This window comes from Glycine soja, chromosome 19 (genome assembly GCF_004193775.1).
Source record: "Glycine soja cultivar W05 chromosome 19, ASM419377v2, whole genome shotgun sequence".
In the NCBI taxonomy this organism is placed as follows: domain Eukaryota; kingdom Viridiplantae; phylum Streptophyta; class Magnoliopsida; order Fabales; family Fabaceae; genus Glycine; species Glycine soja.
Window position 1 is genome coordinate 29,880,217 of NC_041020.1, and position 15,990 is coordinate 29,896,206.

The 15,990-nt window shown below is 34.2% G+C and overlaps 2 protein-coding genes across 2 annotated transcripts; one reads left to right on the forward strand and one right to left on the reverse strand.

Annotated features, from left to right (window-relative positions):
- Positions 1–241: 241 nt before the first annotated feature.
- Positions 242–7,231, reverse strand: LOC114398158 (plant UBX domain-containing protein 1-like). The gene is made up of 7 exons (XM_028360317.1): positions 7,065–7,231; positions 3,553–3,649; positions 3,356–3,427; positions 2,395–2,462; positions 1,996–2,125; positions 1,697–1,801; positions 242–826 (listed from the first exon to the last, which is right to left on the reverse strand). Exons 1-7 carry the CDS (start codon positions 7,152–7,154, stop codon positions 615–617), a joined length of 774 nt encoding a protein of 257 aa, XP_028216118.1. The 5' UTR covers positions 7,155–7,231; the 3' UTR covers positions 242–614.
- Positions 7,232–8,535: 1,304 nt separating this feature from the next.
- LOC114400324 (U4/U6 small nuclear ribonucleoprotein Prp31 homolog) lies at positions 8,536–15,719 on the forward strand. The gene is made up of 8 exons (XM_028362735.1): positions 8,536–8,796; positions 8,895–8,960; positions 9,090–9,227; positions 9,682–10,577; positions 10,696–10,766; positions 11,757–11,859; positions 12,023–12,098; positions 15,292–15,719. Exons 1-8 carry the CDS (start codon positions 8,794–8,796, stop codon positions 15,397–15,399), a joined length of 1,461 nt encoding a protein of 486 aa, XP_028218536.1. The 5' UTR covers positions 8,536–8,793; the 3' UTR covers positions 15,400–15,719.
- Positions 15,720–15,990: the final 271 nt, after the last annotated feature.

A 15,990-nucleotide genomic window follows, 5' to 3' on the forward strand; every position in this document is an offset into this window, starting at 1 on the left:
TAATCAGAAAATTAGTGGAAAAATAGGAGTCTACAGGTCTCTGGAATACCAGTGTTTATTGATAATTGAATCCAATTTTTCCCATAATTTTCGTATCCCTAATTTTCAATTGTAAAATTCTCATTCTCACAATAAACAAGTTTCTGTTTTCTTCTAGTTGTTTCTCTCTGATCCACTCTACCATTCAACTATATAACTTGTAAATGCAATCTATGGTTAAAAAAAATAAAAGACAGAAATATTAATAAGCAAACAACACTACCGCGATGCTTGCATCAAAGAAATTTTCTACAGCTATGATGTAACATTGAAACAACACATACAACCGCTCTGAGACGGTTGCATTCACCAAGAGAATCTTATCCAACATTTTCAAACATTATCTACAAATTCATGTAAAGCAGAAGGAAGAAAAGGAAGCAAGGGTGAGGAAGAGAAAAGGCAACTATGATGTGTTCTTGTGGACATTGCCATGATACATTGAACTAAGATGTAATGTCAACCCACAAGAATAGTGACCTCAATGAGCCATTTATATGTATGAATGTAAAGAGAGCCCAAGTGAAGCTCCTTTGCTGCAACAATATGATCACTGGACGTCTAAGAAAGTGAAATCACATTTTTAGCCACTTTGGTTTAACAACCTTTTTCTCAGCAGGTTTGCGTTCTTCGACGGGATGGGGATGAGTTGCCACTGCAGGTTCTGGTTCTGACTGTACTACAGGCTCAGATTGCTGGCCTTGATCAATTGCATCGTGCAAATCCTTCAAAGACAATATCTCTTCTTGGAGGTAAGGACTAGTATGGTCACCCACTGTGCTATCACCTACACAACACATTAAATAAGACAGGAAAATATAAGAGAGCTGGTCGTCACTAAATCCCAAACAAGGTGAGAGATAACTTATCACAACCTCTTTAACAGTGTCTAATTAATTAAAAATACACATCAATGGTATTGTATTATATTATGTGAAAAATAAGTGAAGCTACTGTCATTTATATATTGATCAATGCTATACACGTAACTGCATTTGCTTGATTAAGTAGTACAATGTTAATGATAGATTTGAAGGGATACACATGTTCACAACAATATAGATGCATCAACAGTGCCAAAAGAGAACATATAAATATAAAAACTGAATTTCTGCAGATCGGTTGCAAAATAAAATAACAAGAGTACAACTGCACACTTGAAGGATTTGAACATTAAATGGGCTTCAAAACCGACCATACAAATACTCAAAAAAGTCTTCAAAAAAAAAGGTCTCATGGAGAAATAGTGGAATTTATATAAATATCAAGCAGGTCAATTCGACTGTATCACATAACATGAAAAATTGGGAAGTGGGGGGGGGGGGGGGGGAATATTTTGGAAAACTACTATCCTACAGACTCACAAAGTGGGAATAAGTCATACTCAAGATCATGTAGTGCTGATATTATAATCACATGATAAATTAGTTATGTCACAACATTAATTCTCCAGATATTTTTGTCATCAAATTAGTTATGTGAAGATATAAAACAGTTGCCAAGTATGTCCTTTTTAATTGCTACTTCAGTCTCCATTAGAACAAATATGAAGACATTTTAGATAGTTAACGGACTAATTTGGAAACAATTCTGGCACTAATCTTTGGAGGATTTAGGTATTTACTTCTGCAAAAAGGATTCTTATGACAGAACTTACCTTTTGGGACATTGTATGAGAAGTACACAATGGCACCAGGACAAAAGCCAGCAGTGTAAAAATCCCGAGACATGTCATTGATCACCTTCTTAGGCGGAGTAGTGTCTGCATTATAAAAGTACATGTGATTTATTTTTCAAATCATACCCAAAGAAACCCTCTATTGGTTAGTAATTTATAATCCTTCTCAAGAGAAGTTGAGATTCATCATGGACCATGCTTACTAATGTATGAGTTAAGGGAATTTGAATTATACTATAAAAAGTCGGTACAAATTCTAAACACCATAACATGCTTACATATATAAAATGGTTGCTCTGGCTGTGCAATAACTTTAGTGAGGAGATCAATTAAACTCTGGATTGTTTCGGATGGGTGGAAGGTAACCTCCAACGTGTGATTATCGGGGAAGCGAACTCTAATTACAGCCTGCAAGCAATCATAGTATATAATTAGCAAAATATTGTCCATATTTAGGTCGATTTGTTTTCTGATTGTTCCTAATTATTTTCATAAATAGGTTGATTCTAAATTTCTAGTCCCTATTCATGAGACTGATTATCTCATGTATATATATTAATTAAATATTGTAATGTTATCATGGAAACACAACAACAGACACTATTCACTATTTTCAGTCTCAACTGCAACTATAATAATAATATTAAGAACAACAAAGAGAAGGAGCCAGACATTACTTTGGTTATTCTTGACCTACGAGCTGCCTCTTCTGCTTCTCGGATTTTTCGAGTCTTCAAGAATTTATCTAAGTAAATTGAATACATTTAAATTTCAATGTCATGGAGTGATAATTTTGTCGAAGTATTCTAACAGTTAAAAAAAACTAATTCTGTTTAGCATCACCCTTTCAGTGAGTATTATCACCCATCAGTTGTAAATAAATAAATAAAACACATATATACAATTGCATTTAAAAAGCCAAAACGTGGGAGAAAATAATATATTTAGTAGAGGACAGTATAAACAGTGTAGAGTATGATATGGCACTTCTAAATGCTGCAAACAAATGGTTAATTGACATTGGCCATTGACTAAATAATCGTTTTTGTCCTCGTTATTTAACTTTTTGTTTTCTCAACCTCATTAGATTATCAGTTTTTAAAATAAATAAAAAATAACAACATATTTTTATGACTGGTAATGAGCGGAACGGAAAGGAAATGAGGGGAAGAGGATAAAATCCCCCTGTTTGAGAATTTAAAATAGATTGGAGGGCAAAAGAATGGAAACGAAACAATTCTCCATAATTTCCCCGCAAAGATAAAAATATCACTTCCCCATAATTGGGGTGGAATGGGGGGAACACACAAGGACAATGGAATTCGGTTTTGTTGCTTTATTAATCTTCCAAACAAGCAGAATGGTAACTTTGTCCCATTCCTACACTTCCCATCCAAGCCTATTCCCTCTTGTTATGTTTGTCCAATAAATGAAAAAAAATCTGAACAAAGAGTAAAATGGAGAAAGTGTACATCAATGCAGATGCATAAGTTTATATGACTTGTAATCTTATTTAGGTAATTGTTCAAATTAGAAAATTTGGCATATTCCCCATATGAAACAGGGCCTGAAAATAGGTGACAATGTGGTTAATAAATTTTACTCCTTTGCTCATGGAATGATTAGTATCATCATTACCTTCCTTTTTAGTAGCCAAAAGCCTGTAATAATCTTCAGCAGTAAACTCATAGAAGTCATCAGTCTCCTCTCCTACATACCAACAAGAAATATAAGTTTAATCAGGATATTTGAGAGAAAAACAATATCAACAATTGAAATTTTACAAGCAAACATTTTCAAGGGCCTTGGAATTGTCTAAGATAAGGTGCTATTACCATTGGATAATGCAGCCTTTGAAGATAAAGAAACAACTGATGTTTCAAAAACATGGATCTCTCGTCCAAATCTTTCTTTCACAGCAGCAAGCTTGGCCTGGTTCAACAAAATATAAGGGTAAACGAAAGATCATTGAATAAATAGTTCATTGAAGTGCAGAAGCAGTAAACCTGAACTAGGAAAAGTTGGTAGCAGTACAAATAAATAAATTAATAATACATATGCATTAGAGAAAAATCCAATGTCTCATGGAAGATCAAAGATAACAATCATTTCAGAGGACAGAGAGAGGACTTCCTATTTCGATTTAACAAGTCCAAATATCCAAGAGTGTTTGCATCTCAAATGAAAGGCTCAACAAGCCCATTTGTAGTTTCAGACTGTTATTAAAATTGAAAAATCACGATTAGATACATCATACATGCAATTCTCCCAGCGATGTGCTGAATTGAACCTTGAATTGCAATAAATTTCTGCATCACACAACTCAGTTCGCAACTGGGTCAGACATGTAACCATGTCAGGTCATGCATATCCAGCTTCTGAAAAACACTAAAAATACATACAAAATAATTGGGCCAAAAGGGAGGGAAACAGCCACTCTAAACTCTCCAATGTGATCCACACGAAACATTTTAGAAAGAAACCCTATTTTTCTTTTCTGTCCTCTGCATCTCCCCAGTCCCCACACACTACAGTGGTACATGTGCTTCATATATTCTGTCTCCAACTATTTTATTTCTGGTAGCATTCAATATTGGAGGTTTTTCTAGTTGTGGTTCCTTACCTCTGTTTTGGTATTTCTATACTTCTTGTTTTTCCTCTTTGTTGCTGTCTTTATACTCATGTTGGGCTTTGTGCAGTTAAGCATCTTGGGTGAAAAATGGGTCACACAAAAAAGGAAGAGACTAATATTACTTTATTAACTATATAGTGAGCAATTTGACTTCACAATGCTAATATATAGATGTTTTGATATGTTTCTTCCATGTTAAAATGCTCTCAGATTTATGTATTTTAGTTATTTATCATGAATTGGTGCTTTTATATGACTTTGATAGCATGTATATATTATTTTTAATTACTGATCATGAATCTTACAATTGACAATATGGTACATTTTGCAATTCAAAAAGTAGGTCTTCTAATTCACTATTTGATTCGCAGTTTGAAAACCATCATTTCAAAAACCAAATACAAAAGGAAAAGATAAGCAGAGCTTGTTCAGTCAGCCCTGGCTCCAAGAACAGAAAGCTGAGCATGACACAAATTAAAAACAAGCTTCAGCCAGACCAAAGAACTCCATGAGAAAGCTCCAATACAGATAACAAAGAAGTCGCATCGAAATCGGAACAGAGAACACAAACAGATAGAAGAGATGAGTTTGAACAAGATTGAAAAGTTGGAAGAATCGGATTCAAATGGTGTCACATGAGAGAAGACTTTGGTTTTTTTTTTTTAACTCAGATCACAAAACCTGACTCCGAACCCATTTGCAACAACAGTGTTTGACTCAGAAAATTGCAGATCTCACGATCTTGTAAGATCGACTATCTCAGTGCTGTTAGACCAAATCACAATCTTAACTCCAATCCAGCACAGAGATGGCTGCAAAAATCATGAAATCATGCAATCTCACACAGTCTATGTTGCAATTTTGATAACACTGATAATGAGAATTATGATAACAATAATGCACATTCTGCACTCAGGAAATCTTTGTAAATTTAACTACACAATGCCACTCATAGACATCATTTGAAAAGAGCCAGTTTGAATTCCAGCATTTATTATTTAAGCATGAATCAAATTATGGATGAGATAGCCATCACTCATCACTGATGAATCAAGAAAAGGAGTAAATTTTAAAGTTAGTTGTGGGGAGAGGTTTTGGAATCAACCGATTTCTCATTGTGTAGGAATAAGACAGAATATACAAAATACAAATTCACTAAGACGCAAGATAACAACATCTCATAGGTGATAACAGGAGATCACGCCATATCACAAGTTACACTTACACAGCTTAGGTATCTTGCAACCCATATTACAAAGTGATGGGAAGATTGATGAGAATGTCAAACATAGATTTAAAAGGGGTAGGGGAAAACCCTTTATGAAAAGTTGAACAAAGGGAAGATAGTCAGTCTTGTTAAAAGGGATAGAGAAAGACTACTGAAAACACTGTGAAACTTCAATGAAGACCTTGATTTAAATGGTTTTTACAGAAACTTTAGTACTACCTTCGTTCCTATATACAAAAAACAAATGGGAACATTTTTTTGTTCCTAAATATAAGAAACATATGACCAACTTTAAATGCAGTAATTGCTAATTTCCTTCTATACCCTTATTTATTGTAAAGACTACTAATGAGATAAGTCATACTCATTGGTGGAAAAAGTTATCCCTTAAAAAATGAGTAGTGTCATTAAATGCAACCACCACTTAAACCATTTGATTCAATGGGTACTTTTGGAATAAAATTCAAATTTATGATATTAGTAATTAAAGTTAACCAAATTAACTACTTTTATTGGTCTTGATGAACTGGTATTCATTTCTTATATATAGGAATGGAGGTAGTATTTGATAGGACCCAATGACTTTTATAGATCCATGTAGGCAACCCTGCTTAGTGGGATTGTTTCTGTTGTTAATGGGCATGAAATATCAATCAGTGTTGAAAGTGCATAGTCTAATTAGTAACCTCTAGAATACCTTCTTGCAATTAAGAGTAAAATAATTATAAGACAAGGTTGATTGAACAGTGAAAGAATCTAGAAAAGGTTGTGGATTAATCTACCATACTAACAATCAAATTCTGAGAAAAGGGTAGCAAAAGAAACACAACTAATATTTTCCAATTTGCCCACAACATGAAGAACAGAACTAGATGCTCTAAATCATAATATAGTCATTCAAGATGGGAGTTGTCCCAAACAATATCTAAATGATAATTTGAGATGAATTAGACGAGCTAAATATCATTAACAGACTAGTTCTATATTAAACCAGACGCTAGCACCACAAAATTAAAACTTTACAACACCCATGTCAATGACAAATCATATTGCACACGGAATGGGTATATATAATGCACTTTCTTCCCGCTTTTGAGTAGCACAAATTAATTGTTTAGTTCTTGTGTTTTTCATCCTTAAAATTTGAATATTTGCTTTTTTATTGGGTACCTAGTTAGTACATATCAATGTCAATTAAAAAAACACTGGGAAAACATAAAGACAACGCTAAGAACAAAAATTCTTTGCTTTCCAAGGAAGTCAAAAACCCAATAATGAAAAAAGAAAACTTGCAAGAAACCCACAACAGGAATCTTCAAATAATCAAGAGAAAAGGAAAATATAAACCAAACCCAGATCGGAAACGAAGATGAAAAGATTAACAAAGGGATGGGGATAAATCAAAAGACCCAGAAATCGCACTAAAAACAAAAATATTAAAACAAGAAAAAAGAACAAGAATTAGTGTAGTGCCAGAAGAGAGAAACCTTAGCAGTTTCAGCATCCATGTCGGTGGAACAAAAGCTGGTGACCCTTCTCCGCTTCGAAGTTAGTGGGAAGGAACCACTCACGACCATCAGACGAGAAACGAAACACTCTTCTTAATTCTGTTCAGCCTCGTATCAATTTTTGTATCTTCTCTGCGCTGTTTCACTCTCACACACACATACCTTTTATACTACTCTCTTTGGAGCATCATTTAATTTTTAATTTTTTTACCGTTTTATAATTTTTAATTTTTTACCGTTTTATAATTTTGCTATTCTTTGTCTCCATTTATTTTTTATTTACTTTATGATCAAATGTATATTTTAATTTCATATGTTAAAAAAGATGTAATAATATTATTAAAACATATTATTATTATTATTATGTTACAAAAAAATTGGCAATATTATTTTATATTAATGCTAAATAGAAGTAAAAATAATAATTTTTAACTAAAATATGTTAAATAAAATTTAATAAAAATAAATTCATTTTTAAAATTATATAGTATATATAATAATGCTGTAAGTTTAATTAATAAATTTAAATTTGGTTTGATTTGAATTTAATGTTATATTTAATCTAACTAAACCAAAAAAATATTTTTATTTTATGTTTGATACTTTTTGTCTAAAAATCAAACTAAACCACACTACAAATACATATTTATGCAAGGTAAGGGTTGCAAGTGATTCTTGGAGTTGCTAACCTACTTTTGTTTTACATCTATTATATAATATTATTTATATTATTCATTATAGATTTATTTTTTTTATTTTACTTGGAAGATGAGTATTTGTTTAAAGGGTGAGGTTGGGGGAGTGAGAACCTGTTTTAGAGCATTTAAATTTATTTATGGTTTAAATATGTTTTTAGGCTTTCAAGCTTTGGTAATAATTTTTTAATCTTAAAAATATTTGTTTTTTATTAGTTCTTTAAATTTTTGAAAAATTGATTTTAGTCTCTTTCATTATTTGTATAAGTGGTGTTATAATTTGTGATGATTTGTTACTATCAATTTTTTAATTTAGTTTTTTTTAAATGATTTATGATAATTCAAAATAGTATATAAAATATCGTGACAATTCTACATCTATATATATTTTTTTAAAACCAACCTAAAAAATGACTATCAAACCATATGAGCTAAATATGTTGGTGATTTAAAATAATTAGAAATAATTTTTTAAAAGAAAATTTTTAAATAAATTTTGACATTTATAAATCATCACAAATTGTGAAATCATAAATACCTTGAATAAAGAAGAACTAAAAGTAACTTTTCAAAAAATTGAGAGACTAATAAAAGCAAATAATTTTTTTAAGTACTAAAAAATAATTATCCAAATTTAAAGAATTAAAAATATATTCAATCCATTTATTTTATTTTTAAATTGACATTAATTTTTTTTCTTTTTCTATTTTTTCCTTTAACCTTTCCTCCTCCTCCTCCCTCCGTTGAACACCACTATCTCTGCCGACCGTCGGCTGCCGCAACCTACGTCCTCTCCCTCAGTTGGGCGTTGGGCGTTGGCGTGGTCCTCCTCTTGTCCCTTTTCTGAAAGGGGCCTCTTATCCAAACAATAATGGGCCAGGCCCATCACGTTCGCGCCCGCTTTCATTTACACACAGGAAAAGCCAACTTGTGTTGTTTCCTTAGTTCTCCTCTCTTCTTTCTGGAGTTCTCGCCATTCATCACCCCCACCAATCTCCTCCTCCTCCGTACACATGGTTTGTTTCACTCCCATGCTATTTTTGCATGTGTTTCAATTTTAACATTTTCAATTTTCGATTTGGGGTTTCTTATTTTTGTGAAAGTTTGATTCCAGGCCACGCTTGCCGATTCTTTTCTCGCCGACCTCGATGAACTCTCTGATAACGAGGCTGAAATTCCCGTCAGTATATAATAACCTTCTTCATTTTTCCCTCTTTTTTTAAATTTTATTTATTTAACCTGCAAATTTTGAAGGAAAAATGGTTTTGTTACGAAGAAGGTGGTTGGCTCTAATTTTGTTTTGTTTCAGGAGGATAACGATGTGGATGCCGCAGACATGGAAGAGGATGTCGATGGCGACCTTGCCGACCTAGAAAACCTAAACTATGATGACTTGGACAGTGTTTCCAAGTTGCAGAAAACCCAGAGGTACACTGATGTTATCCAGGTTAGTTACTCATCACGTTCTTGTAAGCCGTTTTAAATTGTGGCCACGTTGTTGTCGTTGCCATTGTTGTGTTATTTATTGACTTTGGTAGAATCTAGAATCTGTCTGACTAAGCTGGGTAGTAGTTGCAACCAGAGTTTTAAAATGCTGTCGCGGTTGCAGTTTCAATGTGATCCTTGATGTTGTGGGAAATTGTGGGCAAATGTGGTCAATGTCATTGTGTGCAATTGCGGTCACAGTGACTCCAAAAAACTTGGTTTTGTGGATGAAATCGTGGTTTTATTTTAAAAACCTTGGTTGCAACAAGAGGTCCCTCTCATTGTTTTATGTTGTGACAATGTTGTTTTTTGTCTTTTGAGTTTCATTTTTTCTGATATCTAGAGTGTTTTATTTATTCAGACATATATATTGACATGGGTGTGTTAATAAGGGCAAATGTTATTTTTTATGGCAGAAAGTGGAAGAGGCACTTAATAAAAAGGAGTCTGAGGTCTTGTTTCAGGTAGTGGATATAGAAGATGATCCTGAATACCAACTGATTGTGGATTGCAATGCACTGTCAGTTGATATTGAAAATGAAATTGTTATTATTCACAACTTTATTCGTGATAAGTATCGGTTGAAATTTCCGGAGCTTGAGTCACTGGTGCATCACCCGATTGATTATGCTCGTGTTGTTAAGAAGATAGGAAATGAAATGGATCTGACTCTTGTGGATTTAGAAGGGCTTTTACCCTCGGCTATTATTATGGTTGTCTCTGTTACAGCATCAACTACAACTGGAAAGCCTCTCCCAGAAGAAGTGCTTAGTAAGACAGTTGAGGCCTGTGATCGAGCTCTTGATCTTGACTCAGCAAAGAAGAAAGTTCTTGATTTCGTTGAGAGTAGAATGGGCTACATTGCACCTAATCTTTCTGCTATAGTTGGGAGTGCTGTTGCAGCTAAACTCATGGGGACAGCTGGTGGTCTAGCATCTCTTGCAAAGATGCCTGCTTGTAATGTTCAGCTTCTTGGTGCCAAGAAAAAGAATCTTGCTGGGTTCTCCACAGCAACATCTCAATTTCGTGTAGGTTACCTTGAGCAAACAGAAATATTTCAGACTACTCCTCCTTCTCTAAGGATGCGAGCATGCCGACTCCTGGCTGCAAAGTCTACACTTGCAGCCCGAGTAGATTCAATACGTGGGGATCCATCTGGAAAGACTGGAAGGGCTTTCAAGGATGAGATTCACAAAAAAATTGAGAAGTGGCAGGAGCCCCCTCCTGCTAAGCAACCAAAACCGCTTCCAGTTCCAGATTCTGAGCCTAAAAAGAAGAGAGGTGGTCGTCGTCTTAGGAAGATGAAGGAAAGGTTAGCATTCTTTAAACTTATTTGTACTGTATTTTTTAGTTGCAGGGTTGAGGGTATGTTTTCTTTATGCCTTTTGCTTTTGTTTTTTTTTTTCATGACCTGTTGATTCTTTTGTCAGGTATGCAATAACAGACATGAGGAAGTTAGCCAATAGGATGCAATTTGGAGTCCCAGAAGAGAGTTCATTAGGTAATTTTACCAGATTTCACTTGTCCTGGTCTGATTTACATTTCGCAATTCATTTTTTTGCTGCGTGCATTCATATTTATTATTGTGAATATGCAGTAATAATAATTATTATTGTGATTTATATTTATTATATTAAAAATATAGGGAATTAGGAATTGGATGGATGGGGAAAAAGAGAATATACAGTAGTGAGAATTTGAATAATTATGATGTTGTGAGAGTGATACAAAACTATGTTATGAACCAATAAGCTGGACCACATGAGGAATGTGAAGGATTAGAGGGGTAAAAGGAATGCGATGTTCTGTTAGGATGTTAGTAAAGAAGAGGAGTGGAGAATCTCTGATATGTAGTTCCGCTAGTTATCTTCTGTGATTTGTTTTATCTGTATTACACATCAGAGATTCCATTGATCTTTATATTTACTCTGATATTGAATCAGCACAGAAGATAACTAGCTGTTTCTATTTTTGTTCTGGTAATTCTGGTCTGTTTCTTAACAATTATTGCTCCTACTATACTAATAATTGATGCACCAAATATACATGAGCGAAATTAACGATGCAAAGGTTAAGAAATTCTGATATTTTATATTCAAGTGGAAATTATCAAAATGTTTCAAACGGGTGGAATGTAAAGGCAGCCAAAGGCAGCCAACCCTAGGTTGGGCTGCCTTTACAAATGAAAAATAGTGAAAAATAAGATGAAAATTAGAAACATGTTGAAATAGCAATTTTTGGTTTTGGAAGTACAAGTATAAAAACTAGTACAATAGGACAATAGGTAGGATATTCTGCTTCTAAATTATAATAGTCCATGTCTATAATCCAGGTCAAATTACAAGGGTAGTAAGAGGGTAAAGCAATTACAAGCCTAGTCAAATTGCTCTTCTAACATAATAAGTTCCTTAAGTATGAAATCCTTGGGAAACTTAAATGTAAAAATGTCAATCTCCTTATTTTCTTATATTTTTATGCTTTTGAATTATAGGAGATGGTCTGGGTGAGGGCTATGGAATGCTTGGTCAGGCTGGCAGTGGCAAGCTTCGTGTGTCTGTTGGTCAAAGCAAACTTGCAGCAAAAGTTGCTAAAAAGTAAGTGCTTCTTGTTGCTTTTAGTCAATTAGTTCTATATATCTTATTGTTTTCTAGTTATTTGATTGTGTTGCAAGATGCTAAATTATCATTCTTGTCTATATCATATTATTTATCTTACTGATCAGAATGACAATTCTGATGGACTATTTTCATTTGTCAGATTCAAGGAAAAGAATTATGGTAGCAGTGGTGCTACCTCTGGTTTGACATCAAGTCTTGCATTCACACCAGTGCAGGTTAGTGCACTTTGTTTCTGTAGATTTTCTCCTGCTCTTTAGGACCATAATTAGTATAAAAGTTGTCAATTTTGCACAAGATGGTTATGGGAAGCTGTGAATGGAACCATTGTAAAAGCATGAGAAGCTAAAAAGGAAATTTAGCGACAGAAACCAGTGGGTTACTTCCCTACTGCTATTGCTACAGATTTATAAGACAGCTACAAGGTGGGCAAGAAGATATATAGGTGTTTGACTATTACTGGAGCTGGGAGAGAGGATTGTTATAAACTTTGCATTGACATGCATATTTCTAGTTTTCTTAGGTTGCATAAACACAGTCTGTACCTCTTGTGTATTTCTCATCACTTCATTTATTTTTATTCCTCCCCATTTTTTGGCAGCATATTTTTAGCTGGATAACCTCTTAATTTAATGGAAATCATTATTAATTTGATATGGTGAACTCCTGTTATGAACATCAAAGATAAAAGCACAGAATACAGAAGGAGGAAGAAGCTTAAGATAGTGGGGGAGGAATTTCCTTATAATTTTGCATATCCCTTCTGTTAATACACCTCCAGTATATATAGTCATATGCGTTTGCTACAAGACAAAAGCTAATAACAGAATCTCTAAGGCACTAATAGAGAGCACTATAGGACTAACAGAATTACATAAGCATAGAGCACTACTGCTCATAACAGAATAGAGCACTGCTGCAGAAACCCACTAATGGAATTGGTGCCAAAATCACTAAACATAATCTTTCAAGTGTTGAGTCATTATCTTCCTCTTCCTATCAACTCCTGTCCTTTGCTCCTCTGTTTATCTTTCAGTAAGTCGGTGGGGATGTAGTTGAACCAATTTTTTCATATGGGATGTATCTGTGTGAGAACGGAGGATCATGTGTGGATGGGTTAGATAACATTGTAAGTTTAATAGAAAAAGCTCTTTGATATGGCAGAAAATCAGACACTACAAAAACTGAAAATGGAAAATTGCAGAACCTGCTAGCTTCCTGCCAAATCCCACTCCTCAACTGAAATCTTGCATACCCCTCTCATCTCATTGCTCCTCTATTATATTCCCCTTTTCTCTAACAGAATGCCATTATCACTTTCTCCTCTCCCTTGCTGCTACAAGACTAGGAAGTTACAAGAAAATACCCAATGCATGTTCCTTTCTCATGTGAATCATTAACACCCTGTGTTTCTGTTCATTTTCATTCATTCAATCAATGGAAACTGGGTTTGTTGCACCATATTACGGGTTAATTGATAAAACAGTTCACATTGCCCTTGCTGCACCTTCATTGAGAGTATGACATATAGTAGTCAATAGCGTGCTATAGTGGTGTTGTGGAGTATAACAGAGTGGTTTTCAGTAGCTTCCATAGTGGCTGCAATTGTGGCACTATAGCAGCACAACTGTGATGAGTTTTAGAAACCTTGTTCAATTTTTTATTCATGCAACATGCATTTCTCTCACCTGTCTCAACAGACCATCAACTCTCAGTTCTTGCCAGTGCTGTTTCCAGTCAAGTCCAGGCACACACTATGTATTGTCCTGTCAATTGTTGCACATCCTCTACCCTTTCAGTTCTCATAAAAGTCTTTAGATAGGCCTGTGCCCTTCCTCTGCTCTTGTTCTGTTGCTCTTCTGTTTCTTTTTTCTTTTGTGTGAATGTGACCTAAGTCCTCATTCTATTGCCCGCCCCCTCAGTATGTTCTGTTTGGATTGCCTTTTCTTTTTTTAATAATTAACATCAATGGTCATCCTTGAAGCAGTTGTAGCTTCATTCACTTGGAGGCTTACACTTATTTAATTTCTTGAATTTTGTTGTTATTGACTAACGTGTTAAGCTTTAAGAATGTGATTTCTGATTATTTATGTAATTTTAGGAGAAGAAAACGATCTTTTTTTGTACATTGATCGTAATTACATGAGGGATTTATATAGACAGAGATGGCTAGGTGATATCCTTACCACCCTGATTACAAAATAAATACAATGATAGAAAGAAAATAAAGGAGAATCAAATCAGATTTCCATAATCTGATCTTGATGTCAACTAACTAAATCTTCAAGAGTAAAGGAGAATAAAATCAAATCATATTTGGATAATCTGATTTTGATTTTAACTGCCTAAATCTTCTAGGATCCTTGTTTGAAATTTAAATTTACATACAGCTGTCAACAATTAACTTCAGATGTTATCAGAATTCTGAGATGAGATGCTTTGATGAAAAATAGTTGTAACTAGTGTTTTGGGGCTGGATGCTATCCAGGATTGATAGTATTATGACTTACCTTCACCCCATTTCCTAGCACATGCTGAATTGAACGCTTTTTATGATTACTTGATTTGTGAAAAGTAATTTACCCATTTGCGCAACTCCTTCGGTCTCCCCTTGAGTGTTTTGAATGGCACTTTGCCCATTTACCCAACTCCATAAACCTTGTAACCCTCTCCTTTTAAAAGCCAATTTGTAATGAAACTCTCATTTTGTGTGATTAGAGAAAAGAGATGCCGCGTGACAGATTGACTGCACAGTGCACAATGATCAAGCAAATCTAGTGGTTTCCCTTCACCATTAACCTAAGGCATCTTATAACTCTACAGGGCCTGCTCAGTAAATTGAGGTTGAAATTGGAAATATCTGTTTTAGTATGTGAGATATAATTTAAACATGAGAAGCACCAAGTAATTCACAAGGCAAGAGAGTAATCTTAAACACATTAGTTCTCGATGAAATCCTATTATAAAATAGTGACCAACATGTATGGGGATAAGTGTTTGCTTTCTGGTAGAAGCAGACATTTCTTAACCTTGCTTTGGGGTAGGTTAGGTTCCTGAGTAATCACAATATGCTATCTAATGGATGTTTGCATAATTATTTGCTATTCGTTGTTGTTATGGTGCAATTTTTTCGACTTTGACTAAAAACTACGACTTTTTGTGACTTTTTCCTGTCTCTTTTTTCATCCCTGAAATGCGTTGTTATATTTCAATATGCTTTCACAGGATTTATATTGGATAGCACATAGATATGTTCTTTCTTATTTAATGCATATCATTCATTTAACTGATATTTATCATGGATGATGGAATATTTTATTTTGATAACACTTTTAGCACAATAACCATAATTAGTTTTTCTTTTGTTGTAGTTTTGCATTCTTTTTGAATTATTTATATATTCTTTTTCAGGGGATTGAGCTGTCAAATCCACAGGCTCATGCACACCAACTTGGTAGTGGAACTCAAAGCACGTATTTCTCTGAAACTGGAACATTTTCAAAGATCAAGAGGACATGAAACCATACATGAATGCAAATTCTTGTTCAGTCCCCTGGATTATTCTTGGTGGACATGCCTAGAAATTGTTGATGCTGATGGATATTACTTGATAGTTTTATGGTAGATTTTTGAAGAGTAGCCATGTTTGTTGTTGATTATGATGTTGATACCTTCCATTGTATATGACTTCTGCAGTGCCTTATTCCAGTTTCCTTTCCGTAGTAACAAAGAAATGTTGATCAATATAGTGGCAATTTTCATGGCCTAGCTTGAGAACAAATTGTCAATGTAGAATTGTAGACCAAGCTCGTGTCAATTGAGACCAAGTTTCTTTGCGAGCCATTTTAAGAACTACTATTTTCATTGGCCATGTACATTCAGGGGAAATAATTCCCCTACGTGTTTGGGCTAATGATTGAACATGAATGGCACGCTACTTTTAAGGACAGCTAGACAAACCCCTTTGGTTAGTTAGTGCCATGTCTAATTAAGAATGTCAATAAGTTGTGGAAAGTCTAACCGTGGTAAATAGAATGGTAGTAAATTTGGCTACGTTACTTTAAGGGCAGTGTAACATTGTACATATATTTAGAAGTTAGGTAACACTTT